General features: G+C 46.6%; 1 protein-coding gene across 1 annotated transcript in view; it reads left to right on the top strand.

The window, feature by feature from the left end:
- Nucleotides 1-21,741, top strand: part of C5H1orf159 (chromosome 5 C1orf159 homolog) — a 283,602-nt gene that overhangs the window by 132,271 nt on the left and 129,590 nt on the right. The window contains exon 4 of the mRNA XM_086947843.1: nucleotides 13,846-13,956. Coding sequence (XP_086803969.1) covers nucleotides 13,846-13,956 — 111 coding nt within the window. The remainder of the gene's footprint in view (nucleotides 1-13,845; nucleotides 13,957-21,741) is intronic.

The following is a 21,741-nucleotide window of genomic DNA, read 5'->3' as shown; positions in this document are numbered from 1 at the left end:
TAGATTTCTCACTCCAGCAGCTGGAATAGGAGTGACACCAAGCTCCGATAGCCACCACTGATTTCCCCATAGCTCCGCGTGCTTCCCTAGAACCAACACCTCCGTTTTGGTGGCATTCAACTGAAGGCAGTTGGTGCGAAGCCAGCCGGCTACTGCCAAGAGACCCGCACGGAACATGTTAAATAAAATAAGTATTACAACTGTAACCTATCAACCAAACTAAAAGCATAAGTAAAGTGGTTAATACAACCTCACAATTTTATATTTCTTATAATTCACATTCAATTCACTATTTGTTCATTTGTTACAATGCGCATAAAGTTGTCACTTTCCAAAATTACAACCTTCTTTTCATATTCTAGATACATGGGTCCCAATTCCGAGTAGTGTGCAAAAAGCGAGGTATTTACTGCATGCAGAAAATTCCATTGTCCAGGATGCGATATTTGCTGGGTGCAGTGAATACCTTGTATTCTACGTTTTTCACTTGACAATGAGGCATGAGCAATCTGTGTTTAAAGCGCTTGAATTCTGCATGTTTTTTCTCCACAATTAATTTCATCATATGTGTCCTGTGGATATTTGCATTGAAAAAACTACAGGGTTGCAAGAATTATCTGAATAAAAACTACTTTTTCTTAATTAAATTCCTGTTTGTGCATGGATTGGATTTGAACCACCAGCTCATAACTGTGCCTAATGCCCACACAAAAAATCACTCGTCTTGATATAGCTCGAGGGACATGTATGAGTAGTAAATCTGCCAAGATAATACCCCCTGAGGAGAATAATGGTAAATGGATCTTTCACGGGAGGGTTCACCAAGTTGTCACAGGTTTTGCTACCAGTCATTTCCTTTTATAAAATTCTGAAACATCAGAGTTTCCAAATTTGTTATCCAGTGTTACCCAAGTGATGAAGTTGCTTATACTGTTCTTTAAAATTTCTAATCTTTGACTGCTCATGCATTTTAAAATGACTTTTGTACTCTCATCGAACTCCTATAATTATTTGCTGATCTAAAGATCAGGCTGACTATCAGGTATAGAGAAACATAAAATATCTTGAGGCAATAGGAAGACCAAGATCTGAACTTGAGTGTCCTACACATCTTTCCTGTGAGCACGTCTTCCCTATCTCAAGTTCAGAAAATCCTAACAGGAGAGTGAAAAGCTAGTACTGTGGCCTCTCTTCAGCCATGACTCCACAAGATTGATGATGGCAGCATTTATATTCTGTGTCAGGATCAGAAGCTCAGATTATGCTTCACTTTTGCCTATTTTATTGCTCAGCAGCCTCACGAGAACAAATAGCAACAAAAAGACTACAAATCCCATGATTCTTTGTTGTGTCCGCAAAACGACCATAGAGGGAGTTCCATATAAACAATATCAAAGGACAGCACTTCCTTCTTTAGGTCTCGCCTGAGACAGCGCATGCGCTGTCTCTTCGAGACATTTAGTAAGTGGCTTGTAAAAGTGCCACCAGAGGCTTTTGCTGGCCTACAGCTTGCGTTCACGAGCTTGTGCACGTGCACAGCTGCCATCTGTGTTTTTATTGCTGTAATCGGGCTCATCTGCTTGCACTACTCCCCTCCCTTTCCCCCTCCCTCCTGGTCAGCTTCATTTGTGTCTTCTATCGCTGTGAATCATGCTCCTCTGCTCACACTCCCCCCCCCTCCCTTCTCCCCCTCCCTCTTCGCCAGTTTCTTTTGTGTCTTCTATCACTGTGAATGCTCCTGCTTCCACCAGGCACACATACCATCACTGTGAATGCTCCTGCTTCCACCAGGCACACACACACCATCAGTCGTCAGTGCACGCTTTCACCAGGCACACCCATCAGCCGTCGGGGTACGCTTTCACCAGGCACACACACCACCAGCCGTTGGTGCAAGCTTCCACCGGGCACGCACACCACCAGCGGTCAGTGCACGCTTTCACCAGGTGCACACACACCACCAGCTGTCAGTGAACGCTTCCACCAGGCACACACACCACCAGCTGTCAGTGTACGCTTTCACCAGGCACACACACCACCAGCCGTCGGTGCACGCTTTCACCTGGCACACACACCACCAGGCGTCGGTGCACACTTCCACCAGGCACCCACACCACCAGCCGTCAGGGCACGCTTTCACCAGGCACACACACCACCAGCCGTCGGTGCAAGCTTCCACCGGGCGCGCACACCACCAGCGGTCAGTGCACGCTTCCACCAGGTGCACACACACCACCAGCCGTCAGTGAACGCTTCCACCAGGCACACACACCACCAGCTGTCAGTGTACGCTTTCACCAGGCACACACACCACCAGCCGTCGGTGCACGCTTTCACCTGGCACACACACCACCAGCCGTCGGTGCACGCTTTCACCTGGCACACACACCACCAGCCGTCGGTGCACACTTCCACCAGGCGCACACACACCACCAGCCGTCGGGGCACGCTTTCACCAGGCACACACACCACCAGCCGTCGGTGCAAGCCTCCACCGGGCGCGCACACCACCAGCGGTCAGTGCACGCTTTCACCTGGCACACACACCACCAGCCGTCGGTGCACGCTTTCACCTGGCACACACACCACCAGCCGTCGGTGCACGCTTTCACCTGGCACACACACCACCAGCCGTCGGTGCACGCTTTCACCTGGCACACACACCACCAGCCGTCGGGGCACGCTTTCACCAGGCACACACACCACCAGCCGTCAGTGCAAGCCTCCACCGGGCGCGCACACCACCAGCGGTCAGTGCACGCTTCCACCAGGTGCACACACACCACCAGCCGTCAGTGAACGCTTCCACCAGGCACACACACCACCAGCTGTCAGTGTACGCTTTCACCAGGCACACACACCACCAGCCGTCGGTGCACGCTTTCACCTGGCACACGTACCACCAGCCGTCACACACTACCAGCCGTTGGTGCATGCTTCCACCAGTCACACACCACCAGCATCAGTGCACGCTTTCACCATGCAAACACACACCACCAGCCGTCGGTGCACGCTTTCACTGGGCACACACACCACCAGCCGTCAGTTCACGCTTTCCTCAGGCACACACACCACCAGCCGTCTGTGCACTTTTCCACCAGGCACACACACCACCAGCCACCAGTGCACGCTTTCACCAGGCGCACACACCACCAGCTGTCAGTGTACGCTTTCACCAGGCACACACACCACCAGCCGTCGGTGCACGCTTTCACCTGGCACACACACCACCAGCCGTCGGTGCACGCTTTCACCTGGCACACACACCACCAGGCGTCGGTGCACACTTCCACCAGGCGCACACACACCACCAGCCGTCGGGGCACGCTTTCACCAGGCACACACACCACCAGCCGTCGGTGCAAGCCTCCACCGGGCGCGCACACCACCAGCGGTCAGTGCACGCTTTCACCTGGCACACACACCACCAGCCGTCGGTGCACGCTTTCACCTGGCACACACACCACCAGCCGTCGGTGCACGCTTTCACCTGGCACACACACCACCAGCCGTCGGGGCACGCTTTCACCAGGCACACACACCACCAGCCGTCAGTGCAAGCCTCCACCGGGCGCGCACACCACCAGCGGTCAGTGCACGCTTCCACCAGGTGCACACACACCACCAGCCGTCAGTGAACGCTTCCACCAGGCACACACACCACCAGCTGTCAGTGTACGCTTTCACCAGGCACACACACCACCAGCCGTCGGTGCACGCTTTCACCTGGCACACACACCACCAGGCGTCGGTGCGCACTTCCACCAGGCACACGTACCACCAGCCGTCACACACTACCAGCCGTTGGTGCATGCTTCCACCAGTCACACACCACCAGCATCAGTGCACGCTTTCACCATGCAAACACACACCACCAGCCGTCGGTGCACGCTTTCACTGGGCACACACACCACCAGCCGTCAGTTCACGCTTTCCTCAGGCACACACACCACCAGCCGTCTGTGCACTTTTCCACCAGGCACACACACACCACCAGCCACCAGTGCACGCTTTCACCAGGCGCACACACCACCAGCCGTCCGTGCTCGCTTTCACCAGGCACACACACCACCAGCCGTTAGTGCAGCAGGTAGGCTCTTCTCAGAGTTTCTTGGTAAATATGTGTTCGATGCCTGGGAGGGAGTGGGTCGAGTTTCCTTAAACCATGATGAGTATGCAGGTGCAGTGCATGAATTCCTGTGTGAGTGAGTCATGCTGCCTGGGGCTCACCCACTCCACACTTGTAAATTACGCCTGCACCAGGCTTTTTCTCATTTGCAAAGTTCTGCACATGCACACAGCTAGGCAGCCATCACACCCCAGGGAATGACTGCTTCCTACAACGAGAATAAAAACAACATTCAGAGCAATTAAAGTTCATTTGATGCAAAGAACTGTTAACATAAACCATGTCCAGCTATTGTAGATCTGGCACTTAAACAAAACAGCAACAAAAAACAAACAAGCATTGTCATAGCCAATAGGTCTTGCTTTTTGGACCCTATAAGTATTTAGTTATGCAGCAGAATGTCGTTGGTGCAACAACACCATCTTTTGCATTGCCAACAACTTATAAGGTCCCAAATGCGAGACCTTTTGTTTATGCCAATGCTTGTTCTTCGTTGCTTAGCAGCCAGATTAAGTGCCTTTCTTTGATATTGCTTATTTCTGCGCCTAATACTTGAAAAGTGTAGTTTGTGCTTATTTGGAATGCATTTTGGTGATTCTTTATTTATTATTTAGCCACTCAACAAACGCTTTGTAAGTTGTGGCAACCTTTCCAGCAGGGCTTGCGGCCGCACGGACTAGCATCAGCGGCTGATAAGGAATTGAACGTTTCCTGTGTCCGACTTGTGGTGCCGGCGCCTTGTGTCTTTGATTATTCTTTCCTACTCAGAGAGTTCAAACGCTCTCATAGTGCCGGCCGCTCTGATCAAGGGAGCGTTAGAGGGCACTGTGCGGGCACGCGAATAGGCGGAGGGAGGTGGGAATTCCAACCACATTTTTGGCGTGCCTCGGCTCCCGTCCGAATTCTCAAGTGACAGTTTCCAGCCTTCAGCAGTCTGTCAGATCTTCACGCGCTCTACAGGAGTTGGAGGCTTTCTTTTCCCCTTGCTTGCATCATTGTTTGATAACTTCAGTGCAGCGGTTCTCCCGCGGAGCGTTGGTTCACTTGGCTGATTGAAGTATTGCTTTATATCTTTCACTTAAGTCTTGGCTCATTTTTCCCCACATTTTTATAATTACAACTATTATATATATAATAATATATTTCCTGTTTGAGGCTTTGGGGGCAAGGCACCTTTGCTGTCTAGTGGGGCACGAGTTGTTCTTTATCCTCTGTCCCATGGCGGGTGAACTGGATTCCTGGGAACCTGCTGAGGAGGAACATCCTCTTCTCCCCATTCACATGGGTCTGGTGGATGCTATTGACTCATCCCTGGAGAGGACAGTGCCCTCAGCCCTAGAACCCTTGAACTGCCTTATTACTGAACTCAAGGTTTGACGCAGGGTGGTCACCTCTACTGAGAGAGACGAGGGGAGCCCAGGGTGGACTCGAAAGGACCCTCCAAGAGAAAAGCTAAGGCCAAGACTCCGGCCATGGCTCGGAGGGCTTCTTACTCTCCAAATGCCTTTGAGAGGCTGTGCCAGGCATTTCTTAAGACGACTGGATTCTAGCGAGGTGTTTGCGGATTCATAGCCGGAAAGGACCCCCGATGGCGATTCCTGTCTTCAAGGCGGGACAGATTACGTTACCAGGGAAGACACAGATGTCCCAGACCCGCCCTCTGATGATGCCCCTGGTCCGAGCAGACTCTGGCAAAGGCGGGGTCAAGAAATCCCAGCTGGATGTACCTCAATCTCAGGACTCTAGCTGACTTTTGGGTATGCTGAACCTGGAGGATATATATCATCCCCCGCTCTGCGGATTGGATAACTGCGCCCCTTGTGGCGTCTTATGTGGCTAGCCGAATTTGGAAGCCGATGGACCAGGAGGTCCGTGGTCACCTTAAGGCAAAGTGCCCCCGGTCATCCCTTCCAAACAAAGTCGATTGCACCCCCCCTGAAATTGACGCCAGAATGGCCACGTTTATCAGCAAGTTTATCAAAGACTGTAAGAAGGGTCTGGACTGCTCTTGACGGCCCTGCCAAAATACGGTCTTGGATATACTGGGGCCACTTACCAAGATATTGGAGATGGTAGAGGATGCCATGGAGACAGGCCATCTGATAGACCCCACTATCCACTCGGGATGGGTGCAAAGGGCCATATGTTTCCTCAGCAATGCGAATTGCGCATTATCTACTTAGCATAGATGCTCGATTCTAATTAATATTGAGCCTCTACTGAAGCTGGATCTGTAGTGAACGGAGGTCGTTTTGGAGATCCGTTTATTAAAGAATTATCTCGCTTTGCGAATATCTTCTCCTCCTTAGACAAGGCACAGCAATCAATTTAAGAAAGTGTTCTGCCCGCAAATTTTTGGAAGGCCAGAAGAGGTAGGGGGCTCCTCTGGCCATCCTTCCAATGCCAACCACCACAAGTTGCAGACCAGGAGATCCATGCAGTGGCAGGACCAAAGGAAGTTCGGAGGGTTTTCCCCGTCGAGAGGCCGCGGCAGAGTTTGCGTGGGAAGGGGCAACCCCGAGGAGCCAACAATGAACCCGGTGGACCCACCGGTAAGGATTACCCCTTTTTTCCTACCAGAAGGTGGGGGGGAACCTCGCCTCAGTGTCCTTAATAGAATTCCCTTCACGATAGCTAGGATATTTTATATTCACTTACAAATTAAATTTTATAAAGCAGGGTTCCCATATGAACCAAACTATTGTGTTGTAGTAGTGTTGCTCAAACAGCATTGACTTTGTTTTATGTTACATAAAATGAGGTGTCTCAGACAAGGATTCTCCTATTCTGGGGGCCACATAAACCCTTCCAGAACAAAGTTTAAGAGTCTGTTTCTATATTCAGTTTGTTTCCAGTGTTTTGAACACTTCAGGAAACAAAAGATGAAATGTATTGTCATAGAGGTGCCAGACTGGCGTGTATGCCCCAAGGTGTTAACATGCTCAAAAAACCTTTATACTGAGACAGTATGTATTGTAGTGTAGTACTGAATTAATGCATGTTCAAAATATTGGGTATTCAAGTTTTTCACTGGAGTGATTGTAAACTGCGTCATGAATTTCCCTCATCGGGAAACTATTCGCTCCTACATGGTGCCATGGAAAGATTAAAGTCATCAACTCGATTGACTTTGCCTTCAAAAGTAACTTCCAATTACATCTTAACGTTACACATATTGTATTCATTTTTGTTGATGCAGCATGCACACAGCAATATTTGTAAGGGTAAATTAATGACCCAAGGTCAACTATGTCCCAACAGGCTATTCCACACTCCTCAAGTGACTAGTAGGGTAACGTCAGTTTATTACATAAAACAATATTGCAGCAGCAGACATATACATTTGAGTGGCTCCCAACCTAATGCGAGAATCTATCTGAATACCATCACCCTCTTCAGATATTAGACAAACCCAAAATGTTTGTCCCACAAACATCATTTGTTGGCAAAGCTATCCGGGTCAGCTTAGGCAGTTGTGCATTGTCATCTTTGCCAGCATGCACTAATTATTATGTGAACACTGTGATTTGAACAAGTGGGCTTTGTCTCTATGTGCAACCATCAATCCTTTAATGCAGAGTATACTTAAGCAAAGTATGATGATTCCTTATCCCTAACAACACCATTTTAGTGGTAATGAGAGATGGGTTAAGTGCGTCGCCCCATTTGAATAAACCAGAATAAGTTATTTTCAATTTTTTAAATTGCTGTCTTTATTTTAAAGTGAGTATTTACATTAGTTCATCAATATTGATGTGTGCCACAGAGTAACATGTGTACAGACAGCTGATGTGTTTCCCCCCCTGTGGCACGTTAGCAGGCTGCTTTCTCAAGGATGCAAAATTAGAAAGAATAAATTGCGATAAGTGATTGGAGGTATGTGGTCAGGTAAAGCCATCACGTGTGTGGGGTTGAGACGTGAAGGAACACCTGTGACCTCCTAGACCGTAATGAGGACTTCTGGTTACTTCTGAGTATGTTGCTGTGTCCAAGGGAGATATCCACCATTTGTGCAAAAGAGATTATAAGCTTGGAAGGGTCTATACATTTGTGGGAAAATGACATCATCAAGACAACCATTACCCCTACAGAGCTAGTAAGCTCCTCTGAGACTGTTCCATCCTCTGGATTCAGTCGAGGAAGTCGATACCGGGAGAGCTACACGTCCTATGGTAAATTTTCGTTAGGAGGTACGCAGACACCACTTGAGGAATGCACAAGACAACCGCACAGGAGCACCAAATACAAAGACACGAGCACAAAATACACTAGGGGTCCAGACAAGAGCAAGGAACAGATCAAGAACCAACATCAGACCAACTAGTTGTCAATCTGTCAACTAAGGAACTGCACCAGCTACAGACCCAAATATTGATTAAAGGCCTTTCATTCTGCTTAATGGCAAGATGGGACCTTGGGCACACAAAAAAATGACCTCTTCAAATTTACTAGGAAATTGAAACTACAATCCTTTTTTGCTCACAAGGAAGGCCATAGACCATCATTTGTGTCCATTACTCTATTGCCTAAAATAGTTTTTATAATGCTCTAATTTATACCCGGTTTGCTGACATATAGCAAACTATTTTATTTCGAATTTGATACGGTTATTGAAGGTTCCGCTCTTACCCTATCTGCAGTACCAGGGTAATTGCACATGTCGCCATAGCAGCACCAGCTAAATAGTAATGTCTTGTGGCAATGAAGGGCCGCCTCTGGTTCCCTCTTCTCAGGTATACTTTACCCTAGTTTTCTGCCTAAGGTAGATGAAACTAGGATTTATAGATCTGACCTCCTCACCTAATTACGCAGTTAAGTTTGTCCATGATGTGAAACTACAGAAAATTCCTTTCACATGTTAGATAATGTAGCACCAATGTAAAATAATTATACGAGTACTTGTCTTCATGGGATACAATATTTACTTTCTGCATGTATTTATTTATTCCTGCTGAGATGGAGCCCTTCAAGACTTTGCTCTCTAGACTGTCTTTGAATAAGAACAAAAGCCATATCGAAACCAAACGAGTATCTTTGTACTCTATTAATAAGGTATTACGTCTTGTTTCTTTACTTAGTGTTTTGTGTCTGCTCTTATTATGAACTCGCTGTCCCACTCTTATCTGCAGAGTATGTCATGTAGCATTAATAGGAGCGCTCCCTGCCTTCTCCATGTTATCCACTTACCTTAATTTTATGTCAAAGACTAAAGGGACTATCACTGTAAGTTTTCCACTTCCTTTCTTCCACCCCTCCCACCCCCTACACCCAGCCCCATTTTTTCACATATTCTTACCAAGAGCTGCCTGCCAGCACCATTTATCAGGACTAGCCTTCAACTAAGGTAGCTAACTGCATGGACTTTGGCAGCACTCCGACTATGTCTTTCATACAAACAATGGATATATTCCTGGGACACAGCCACTTCTGGATACTCCTAAGTATCCAGAAGTCCTTACACCACGTCCCAACCCCACACATGGTGATTGCCTTACCTAACCACACACCTTCAATCACTAATCACAATTTATTTTTTCTTATTTGCAGCCTTGAGAAAGCCCCAGGCTAATGAGCAACAAAGGGAAAAACCAAGATCAACTGTCTGTACACATTACTCTGTGGTTCAGAAAAGGGGGTGGTGATGAACAGAGTGTCTGAATTAAGCAGACCACTCTTACCCAGTCCAAAGATCAGGGCTTGATCCATCACCGTTTTTTAGCTCACTGCACCACCCCAGCTCAGAACTTGGCTATATGCAAATTAGTCTGAACCTGGCCCAGTGCATCATGGGAACAGGGCAGACGAAACTACCAAGCCAATTCTTATACTGGGAAGGAAACAAGCTACCGGGGACCGGTTTCTGGCATTTCAGCCGTCTTCGGCCCGGCTTGCTTGAATCCTGATGGTGCAATGAGCAAGGGACTCACATCTGAGTATACCCTTCCACGCTTAGGGTGGACAAAAATGATTCAGAAAAGGGGGTGGTGATGGACAGAGTCTCTGAATTAAACAGAATACTCTCACCCAGTCAAGAGATCAGGGCTAGATCCAACACCGTTTTTTAGCTCACTGCACCATCCCAGTTTCAGAACCTGGCTGTATGCAAATTAGTCTGTACCTGTCCCAGTGCATGATGGGAACAGGGCAAACCAAACTACAAAAGCCAATTCTTATACTGGGAAGGAAACAAGCTACCGGGGACCGGTTTCTGACATTTCAGCCGTCTTCGGCCCGGCTTGCTTGAATCCTGATGGTGCAATGAGCTAGGGACTCACATGGTACACGTCAATATTGATGGACTAATGGAAATACTGTAAAATGAAAAGTACTGAAAAATGATGACCGGAACATATTCTGGTTTATTCAAATAGGAGAACGCGCTTAACCCATCTCTCATTGCTACTACATTGGGGAACAGAAGATTTAACACCCTTAGAGTGGTCCACCTGCACAAAATGTGGGTATTCTGTAATAGGGATCGAGTGCTGGACCTTGCATTTCATTACTACAATCACTTTAGTGGTAAACTGAATAGGGGTTCCCAAGATTAATTTTTTTTTACATTTTTTTTTTGAGTTTTATATAGCGCTTACAGGACCCCAAAGGGGTATCAGAGCGCTTTACAGCATACATGTAAAGAAACAAACATTTTGAATACAGCGAGTAGTATCAGTTGCTAGAGGTACTATAGATCGAGGTCATTGACAAAATGCATGGAGATGACGCTTTAGGAGAAAGTTTTTTAGTTGTCTCTTGAAGTTCGTGAAGGAGTGATTGGTTCTGATGTGGGTAGGGAGAGAGTTTCAGATTTTTGGGGTGTTCCCTGAGCAAGAGCGGGAGAGGGCTTTTTGCGTCTGTCTTTTTGGGGGGATTAAGAGGAGCGAGTTGGAGCTTCTTAGGCTTCTTGATTGTCCAGTTTTTGTGAGTTTGGCTGCAAGGCAGTCCGGTTTGCCTGTGTGTAAGGCTTTATGGGTGAGGCAGGCAGTTTTGAAAGCGAGCTTCGATGGGTAGCCATTATAGGGTCTGTAGTGCAGGGGTGATGTGTTCGTATTTCCTGGTACCTGTGGCCATTCTTGCCGCTGCATTCAAGGTGGTTCTCATGGGGGCTATGTGTGTGTTTAGCTGTCCCAGTTAGCGTGGCATTTCCATAGTCAAATCTGGACAGAACTAGAGATTGGGTTGTGATTTTTAGGTCATTGGGGTATATGAAAGGTTAGATTTTGTTGAGTTTTAGGCTGCAGCGGGTTCTTTTTGCTGTGGAGTTTGTGGGAGCTCATGTTGAGATTTGAATATAGAGAGATCCCTAGTGATTTAGCTGTTTTCGCTAGAGTGAGTTTGCAGTTTAAGGAGTCAAGGTTGTTTATCCATTCCTGGATTTGAGGGGGTTGTTCATGATTGGAAAAGACAAGGATTTCAGTTTTTTCTTGGTTGAGTTTGAGATGGTTGAGTGTTAGCCAATTTTCTACTTTGGAGATTGTGGAGTTGAGTCGAAGGATGTCATTGAGGGAGGATACCTCGAGGTACAGCTGGGTGTCGTCAGCATAGAGGTGGTAGGCGATATTTGATTGTTTTAGCATGGCGGTGAGCGGTTCCATCTAAATGTTGAAAAGGGTGGGGGAGAGGACTGAGCCTTGAGGGACACCTCGAGTTGAGGGGAAGGAGTCGGACATCAAGTTTTTGAACTTTATGATTTGGGAGCGGTTATGAAGAAATGAGGAGAACCATTTTAGAACGTTGCCATCTGCTCCGATTACACCTTTGTGGAGCCTCTAGGAGTAGTGTGGTCAACCGTGTCAAAAGCAGCAGATATGTCGAGGAGGACAAGTAGGCAGCATTTGTTAGTCAAGGGCGTTGTGAATTTCATCAGTTATACTCCGTATAAAGCATCCCTTTCTGAACCCGGATTGGTGCGAGTCAGTTGGGCGAGAACACATTTCTCCAGGATTTTGGCTAGGAAAGGAAGGTTGGTGATGGGCCTAAAGTTTTTGAGGTCATTTGGGTCTGCATCTGGTGTTTTTTAGAAGGGGGGGTGACTTGGCCTTGTTTGAGGCAGTCGGGCATCAGACCGTTGTTTAGGGATCTGTTGATGATCTTTGTCCACAGTGGGTTTAGGATGGGGTTGAGGTTCTTCGCCAGGGAGGCGGGGAGAGGGTCTGCATAGTGGTTGGAGGGTTTGGAGTTGGCAATCACCTCGGAGAGAAGTTTGTAGTCCTTAAAAAAGCTTGTGAGAGGATAGTGGTCTTGGGTGAGTGCTTATGTTGGTGGTTGACATGGGGGCAGGGGGGTTTGGCTTCAGGGAGAATGCTGTGAACTAAGGTCGGGTTAGGTCTCGTTATTGTTGAGGATTTGCTGTCGTTGGATTGAAGGAGTGGGTCTAGGGAGAGCTCGATATTGGTGATTTTGTCAGGTTGTTGCACTCAAATTTGGAGGCGGAGTGGTTAGCTTTGATGGGTTTCGAGGTCTGTTTCTGGATGATGTCAAAAAGTTCTTTGGAGCGGTTTTTGGTTTTATCTAGTGCACTCTGGAAGAAAGAGGCTTTTTCCTTGATTATGTGCTTTTTTGTTGTTACTGCGTTCTTGTCTGAGCTGGGAGAGGTTGGTTGAGTATGGGTTTCCTCTCCAGAGTCTCTCTGCGGCCCTTATGATGAGTGACCTTTCATTTTGCCCCAAAACAGTTAAATCTCAGGTAAGTGCCTGATGGTACTGATTAAACTACCCACCTAATCACAACTTCTTAAGCATAAATCCATAGCTTGCTGTTTTTTTCCTGTATAAAGTAACTATTAGTCATAGTGGTGCTTAATATCATTGATGAATTACTGCCATGTATATTTATTGCATACTCCCAATAATCAACTATTTATATTCGTTTTGCACTTCAATACAACAAAAAAAGATAATTGCTAACCCTCACCTACCCTGTTCCTCTTCTATGATACATGCATATATAGGACTTTAGTCTATCGGGTATGGTGTCGTTCAGTGTGCTCTCAGCCATCTGTCAGTACTGAGCATCATTTAACATTGGAGTCTGTAAAGAGATGGGCTCAGTCATGCACAAGTTACTAAGCGCTTACTGACGTGCATAACTCGGGACAACTCTACCCCTGTAATCTGGTATATAATTGCAGACGTCTCAAGTTAATCTAGTTCTATAGGTAGGTGACTTTGATAATACCTGAGCTTATGCTCTTTTTTGTCTGTCAGTATCCATCTATCAGGTTGTTCTGATTGTTTTCAGATATGTAGTGAGTTTGCTGGTCTTGTTGATGATAGCTGCTTATTAGGTTTTAACTCTACATTAAGCCTAACATTACAAGTCTTCTCTCAGATGTCTGGGCACTCTAACCACATTTACGACCTCTGGACATATTGCTGGATCTTCTGTTGGCCTCTGAATTGACTTTGGGACCTTTACGTCTTTCGAACCACTTAAAATTTTTGAAGTGTACACACTTGGTCTGTCTTAGGTGTTATCCAAAGTATCGACGTTTCTAAATGCTTGTCAAATCAAACTTCTCAGAATTTAATTTTTTCATAATTCACTTAATACTTTTAGATCAATGTGTAAATGTACTGTTGTTTAAAGGGTATTGTTTCAATATGCCGTTTGTGGGACTGCTTTGGCCTTCATGTTTGTGGTTTTTTGGAGTTGGTGTGGTAGACTAGTGTTATCTTTACCTAGTCACCAGTTTTCTGTCCTGTACTCCTATGTAGGTTGTTTTCGCCACTGGTCGGAAGATGGTCACAGCACCTGTGTAAAGTGCAAGAACGAGAGCAGTCTACAGGAGGGAGAATCGCTTTTCAACTTGACAGAGTGTAGAAATGGTAAGTGCGCCATACCACAGCCTTGTATTGCATTACTGCAGAGTACAAAGTGATACTCACACTTCCCCATTGCTTCTCGTGCTGCTGCCCGCCTAATGCTGAATTATTACTTGCTCTGCTTCAAACAAAGTGTGGCACTGCCAGTCTGCTGATAGCTAGAGTGTGCTGAAGCCCTGGCTGCCAGTACCAGCTTGTGTCAGGAATGGTTGAATGAGCCTTATGGTTGAAGGAGCCTTATATTGCACTTCTGCTAATGGATCTAAAGTATTGATTATTGTACCTATACTTACTGGCATGAGGAGACATCATCCACGAAATATCTGAATGGAAAACATGCACTTCTTTAAACACCTATTTACCATATTCTATATTACTTTATTAGAGATTAGTAGTATAGAGTTTATTTTATTTTGCCTACATGTAGATTGTATTCTCTTTTGGTTGGATTTGATGGAATGGCTTAAAGTATTAGCACAGCCTTATTAAATGTGCTTTAATTTGAATGATCTGAGGTTTTTGATTGAAGCTTCTGTCAAATGTCTCTTAAACCGCCTACCAGGGCTTTGGTTTAGACTTGAACTGGAAGCTGTTTTTCATCCTCTGTTACACCCGTTTGTCTTCCCTCCAGGCATTGTTAGTGAAATGGTATGTAGTCCCCCAGTTTTGTTGATTTGCCACCTTGCCCTTTTGTTAATGAGGGTTCCCTCCCACCAGACCGTAACACAAGCATCTATATAAAATGCTCTTATGCAGCTTTTGACAGTGGGTGCTGTAAAAGTACAAATAGTCTGCGTGTTGTTTCCAGCTGATTAGTTTGATTCCAACCTTTTACACCATGCTTCTTGTGCTATCACTAAGGATACAGGCCTCAGTGCTTTAGTTCACCACTACAGTGTTTATTGCTATGCATATTTCACTCCTGTATTATCTCTGGTAGCCAAGTGAAGACACAGCGAAGAAGGGTGCAAAACGGATTTAGTCCCCACAGATGGCATCTCTTCCTGAAATTTGCCCATAATTGTTCTAATTGAGAGGGGGAGAATATAAACTGTCATTTTTATCCTGAAGTCTCCAACTGTGCGTCTAGCTGTGGCGGAGTCTGGTGTAATACCCACATATTTACAGGTATGGCAAAAGACAGTTCTCCACCCCGCAATTTTAAATCGAACTCTGTCCGGGAAAGAATCTAGCATAATGCGTGCACAGGGACCAACGCCCAGACTTCAATGAAAAGGGCGGAACGCAAGTACAGAGCCCTGCACAAGATGGCTCTTCCAGTCCTGGATGAGGCTCTTGCAGCGTTGGCTTCCACCTCTACGTGGAAACCCCGAAGTAGACGCATTTGCTCATGAATCTCGGCTAATGCTTAATCTCAATGCTTTGACCCCTCTGACAACTCACATCGCCAAGAAGGCCAGCCCATCTACTCCCTGGTTTAAGGAGTCATTGAGAATTATTAAAAGCGATTGTAATCGCATAGAGAGGAAGTGGCGGAAAGCCTATAAACCTGAGGACAAACTGGCTTATAAGGCTGCTCCGAAATCCCAGTATTGTCAGGTTAAAGCCGCCAAGAAGAGCTATCTGCAGAATAAGTTTGGGACCGCTAACAATAAGGGAAAGGAGATTTAAAACATGGTGAAGTCGTTCATGAACCCTAAGGCTGCTACTAAGGAGTCTCCCCACTCTGCTGATTGGACTAGCTAGCTAGCATCGTTCCTACACTATAAGATTGTCAGGATCCGAAAATCCTTTTCATAGGGCACTGCGGAGGACCCAGCTTCTGGTCCTGACCCCCTGCGATACTGCGGATACCTTTTCTGCCGCCTGAGACATCTTTTGAGATTCCTAAGGGCCTTAAGTTTGGCTTGCCCGCGGATGCGTGTCAAGCAAAATTGCTTGCCTCTGTGGCATTGGCCGTTAACCCTGTGGTAAATAAGGTGATGAACTCATCTCTTTCAAAAGGCCTCATGGCTTCCATCTGGAAGCATGCAAAAAGTCTTCCACTCCTCAAAAAACCCTCTGCAGATCTGAAGGTACCTGGTAACTACAGACCCATCCCTCTTCTCCCCTCTCTCTTTCTCTCTAAGGTAGTGGAGCAGCATGTGAACAGTGCTATTTTGGACTAACCTCCTGCACATCACTCAATCTGGCTTCAGGGCTAATTATAGTACGTAACTGCTCTGTTGGAGTTTACCGAGAACTTCAAGGAAAAGCTTGACCAAGGTGGCAGAGATATCCTTATTTTATCGGACCTGTCAGCGGCCTTTGACTCGGTCTCACATGACCGCTCCTGAAGAGGTTGGCTCTCTTTCCTAGCCTCCTTTCTTGACGATAGAAGCCAGGAAATGTGGGCGCCCCCTTTTGCTTCTGATCCTTAGGCTTAAGTCCAGGTCCCACATGGCCCCTCATCTTAAGGCATTACACTTGCTCCTGATGAGTAAAAGGATCAAGTTTAAGGCCCTGGTAATGTTTTCCAAAGTCCTTCATGGTAGAGGCGCCGACTGCCTCCGAGCAAGTCAGCCACTACTTGCCTGCCAGATCCCTGAAGTCATCCTTCATGGCCTGGCCTGTGTCCCCAGAGTACGCCTTGCCCGGGTGGGGGGCAGATCTTTCGGGCTGCTGGGAGCTCAAGAGTGGAACCAACTACCGGCTTCTCCCAGGTGACCTGATGTTTTTAAGAAACTGCTCAAAACCTGGCTCTTTAAATGCTAGGCCTGTGGGTGAGGTTTCTGTTAGTGTGAGACTTTAGCACCCGGACACTCTTTGCTGAGTATCCGTGCACTCTACAAATCCGGTTCATTCAGTCATTCAACCCTCCATTCTGCTACTCATATATCTTTCTGTTGTGTTCTGAAGCATTCACTTATAAACAGAATTTTTAAAAAAAGATTAACTAAATGACATGTCAGGATGGGATCAAACAAATGTAAAGATAATATTTTGCATGTCTATTTGTAGTCTCTGAAGATTTGATCCTAAATGAGTTGGTAGTAAAGCATTTTGTAAGCTATTGGTGCAACATTCTTTGTGAGTTCCTGAAGAGCTGCGTGTTGAATCGGCTGCAGCGTTGGCTGAGTCATCATACCTTGGGCGTTGGCAATGAAGTGAATCAGGTAATTGGCATAGCCTACTGTGGCATTGGTAACAGGCAGCCAGCTTGACACACCTTTCACACTTTGTATGCCTCACGTGATGAAACAATGCTGAGGAACATGAGGTCCTGTCACTGTTGAGACAGGTGACTTCCCTTTTAATCCCGGTAATTCTAAAGGAATGAAAAGACAATGTGCACCAAACATCCATTGCTTTTTTAGCATTTCAAGCATGCCAAGCCTACAGTGGGTGTGTACCTATACATTATACCAGCTGTAAGGCAACAAAGACTATACTGCCATGTGCGTGTAACACACCTGGCCGTAGCTACTCAGTCTGCCACTACAAGGCGTAACTGTGTACTCTTCTACAGCTATACATACAGCACCAAGGCTTATTACTGTTCTTCATACAATCACTGTAGTTATTACTGGAGTGGCTTCTATATTCGTCGGACAGTGGACTGGTTATTCTGGCCTGGTGGTAAGCATCTTGTTCTTCTCGCTGCACCATAAAGATGGACTGGCCACCATACATTAGGTGTTACTAAAAAAAAAGAAGTAGCAGAACAACTATTATGAAAATCTATAATCAGCAACTGCCCCGGTACCTGGAAAGCAACAAACTGCTTCATTCCAGTCAATCTGGCTTTTGCCCCAGTTGTAGCATAGAAATGGCACTGGTGGAGGTGGGTGGTTTTATTAGGTCCACCCTTGATGCTGGTGGCAAAGTTGTTATGATCAGGCTAGATCTGTTGGCGGGATTCGGAACGATCCCCCACCACACTCTTTTGACCCATATTGAAGGTGTAGGGATTAGTTCACAGGGGTGGAATTGGAAGTCCTCTTTCCTTGAAGATAGGGGTCAATAGGTGTGGTGTCCTCCCTTCTCCTCTGGATCATGGGACCTCAAGGTGGGAGTGCCGCAGTGCTCAGCCCTGAGCCCTACACTATTCAACATATATCTTGTTCCTCCCCCCCGTTATACCTTGCAGAGACACTAGGAGCAAAACTAGTGTAGTATGCTGACAACACCTAGCTGCTCTTCTCTTGGAACAGGGATGAAATATTCCCCGGGGGGAAAAAATTAGGAACTGTCTGACTGAAGTTTTCCAATGGCTTTACCTTTACCAACTAAAATGTAATGCAGGAAAGATTAACATTCCGTTCTTCAGTTTAAGATTAGAAATGCTGTGCAGTCTTTCTGGCACAAGGATGCCCCTTTCCCTATGTATTTATACTAATGCTATTAAAAATCTAGACATTACATTTGATGGGGATCTCTCTTTTCCTCCACAAGTCAATACAGCAATGTTACAGATGCTTAGGAAGTTTCTGCACTTTGTCACTGTCTGCTAGAAACTGATGGGCCAGGCCCTGATTACATCTAGACTGGACTATGATAATGCACTATACCAAGGCTTAACCGACTATCTGACTAATAGGCAACAGGTAGTCCAGAATGCAGCCGCCCGCATGGTGCTTAGCCTTCCTCGATTTACAAAAAAGGGGGTGGTGATGAACAGAGTGTCTGAGTTAAACAGACCACTCTTACCCAGTCCAAAGATCAGGGCTTGATCCATCACCGTTATTTATCTCACTGCCCCATCCCAGCTCAGAACCTGGCTATATGCAAATCAGTCTGTCCCTGGCCCAGTGCATCATGGGAACAGGGCAGACTAAACTACCAAGCCAATTCTTCACCAGAAAGGAGACAAGCTACCGGGGACCGGTTTCTGGCATTTCAGCCTTCTTCGGCCCGGCTTGCTTGAATCCTGATGGAGCAGTGAGAAAGGGACTCCTGTCTGAGTATACCCTGCCACACCTATAGTGGGCAAAAACGATTTACAAAAAAGGGGGTGGTGATGAACAGAGTGTCTGAGTTAAACAGACCACTCTTACCCAGTCCAAAGATCAGGGCTTGATCCATCACCGTTATTTATCTCACTGCCCCATCCCAGTTCAGAACCTGGCTATATGCAAATCAGTCTGTCCCTGGCCCAGTGCATCATGGGAACAGGGCAGACTAAACTACCAAGCCAATTCTTCACCAGAAAGGAGACAAGCTACCGGGGACCGGTTTCTGGCATTTCAGCCTTCTTCGGCCCGGCTTGCTTGAATCCTGATGGAGCAGTGAGAAAGGGACTCCTGTCTGAGTATACCCTGCCACACCTATAGTGGCCAAAAACGATTTACAAAAAAGGGGGTGGTGATGAACAGAGTGTCTGAGTTAAACAGACCACTCTTACCCAGTCCAAAGATCAGGGCTTGATCCATCACCGTTATTTATCTCACTGCCCCATCCCAGCTCAGAACCTGGCTATATGCAAATCAGTCTGTCCCTGGCCCAGTGCATCATGGGAACAGGGCAGACTAAACTACCAAGCCAATTCTTCACCAGAAAGGAGACAAGCTACCGGGGACCGGTTTCTGGCATTTCAGCCGTCTTCGCCCCGGTAGCTTGTTTCCTTCCCAGTGTAAGAATTGGCTTTTGTAGTTTGGTTTGCCCTGTTCCCATCATGCACTGGGACAGGAACAGACTAATTTGCATACAGCCAGGTTCTGAAACTGGGATGGTGCAGTGAGCTAAAAAACGGTGTTGGATCTAGCCCTGATCTCTTGACTGGGTGAGAGTATTCTGCTTAATTCAGAGACTCTGTCCCTCACCACCCCTTGTTGTAAATATTTTTGTCCACCCTAAGCGTGGAAGGGTATACTCAGATGTGAGTCCCTTGCTCATTGCACCATCAGGATTCAAGCAAGCCGGGCCGAAGACGGCTGAAATGCCAGAAACCGGTCCCCGGTCGCTTGTTTCCTTCCCAGTGTAAGAATTGGCTTTTGTAGTTTGGTTTGCCCTGTTCCCATCATGCACTGGGACAGGAACAGACTAATTTGCATACAGCCAGGTTCTGAAACTGGGATGGTGCAGTGAGCTAAAAAACGGTGTTGGATCTAGCCCTGATCTCTTGACTGGGTGAGAGTATTCTGCTTAATTCAGAGACTCTGTCCCTCACCACCCCTTGTTGTAAATAGCCTTCCTCAGCTCTCAGAGAATTGCACATGCTCCCTTTAAGGAAAATGATTATCTTTAAAACCTCCTTGTTAATCCATAGAGCACTGTATGTTGTAGAGCCTAGATTCTTGAAAACAGGAATTTGCCGCTACACCCCCCACCCCCTAGAAAACTGTACTCCGCTAACCTCTTTCTGGTCAAAATTCCTTGGATTCATAAATTCAGAATGGGAGGCAGGTCATTTTCATTTTAGGCCCAGCTCTATGGAATAAACCTCCGCTGGAACTAAGATGTCTTATACCCATCACCCTGTTTAGGAAGAGGCTAAGAAGGTCCTCTCTAGCAATTAACTTCCATTGTCCGCCCCTCGGTCCCACATCTGTCAGTGCAGAGCGCCAGGACACTCTACGGAGAAGCAGTTGCGCTATAAAAGCTCCTTTACCATTAGATTCCATCATTGTTTGTCATTTTTATTTATCACGAACTTCCTTTCTGGTTCTCAGATCGTTTTAATCCCCATAAGATTCTCCTGTTGAAGACCTCTATGTAGGATGTTTGAAATCCCTGCTCTTGCAGCAACAAGACATCTACAGAATTGGGCCCTCAAAATTCCTCGAATGGGCATTCAATCAAAGCCCTTGTGGCTTCACCCACAGATTTTACGATAGGAGCAAGATGTCTTTTTTTTGCCCCCAGTTTCTCGAAAGAATGAATCCTCCATTTGTGTAATTTATCTAATCCTGTCAACTTGTTTGTGACATTTATATGTATATGATGAGCAATGTTATGTAACGCTGCTGTTCTGGGGATCTCCTACCTCTCCAAAAGTCCATTAATGTTATTATGTTTACATATATCTAAACTTTATAGCAAGGAAATTAAAATATCTGTTAAAGACTTATAGCAGCAGATTCCTTACTTAAGAATATTCCCAAGGCATCAGACTGGATCCAGAGATTTCTAGCAGAACCCCTGCATGCCAGAAGGTGGCTTTGTTTGGCTCGGGGTCGACCGTGCCAGAAGTGACATGTGTCGTGCCTATTTAGGGGCCACCCCATCGCACTGACGTCGGTCCTTTTCTTTCCCGGCTAGTTAGCGCAAATCCGAGAGAGCTACCCCCAGTCTATTTTTGACTGGCCTTTTCGCAACTTAGTGTTAATAGGTTTTTGAGATTTTTCATTTACTAGAGTGTTAAGGATATCTCCTTAAGAAACCTGTGAGTTTCAAGCCATGTGTGCCTGTCGCAGGCAGATATCTGCGACAGACTCACACTTGGTTTGTCTTTGGTGGTTGGAGCAGGACCACAACTCCAAGACCTGCAAAGACTGCCGCACTATGCTTACAGAGGTGAGCGTTTCCCCCAAACTCCTCGTTGCGCCACGTTCAGATGTCCATGTGACTTCATAGTCATGGATACCCCAGTGTTCGGTGAGGCGGTTACCCAACTGTTCGGTGAGTCCTCGCTCCTCTGCCAAGCCTGTAGTAGAGTCTGCTCCGCACCTTCCTGATTTTCCCAGAGTGGCCCCTGCCAAGCTCAAATAATTTTATACGGACAAGCACCTCATACTTGGGTATCCCCGCCCTCTGGAGTACCAATGGACCCCGCTGTTCCAGGAGGGGCCCCCACCGAATTCCTTCAAGCGGGTTCACACTTGGCGCCAGTCGGACCCCTTGGATCCA

The sequence above is a fragment of the Lissotriton vulgaris genome (genome assembly GCF_964263255.1).
Source record: "Lissotriton vulgaris chromosome 5 unlocalized genomic scaffold, aLisVul1.2 SUPER_5_unloc_1, whole genome shotgun sequence".
NCBI classification, from domain to species: domain Eukaryota; kingdom Metazoa; phylum Chordata; class Amphibia; order Caudata; family Salamandridae; genus Lissotriton; species Lissotriton vulgaris.
Note: the sequence above shows the minus strand (reverse complement) of the source record. Positions and strands in the feature narration are given on the sequence as shown.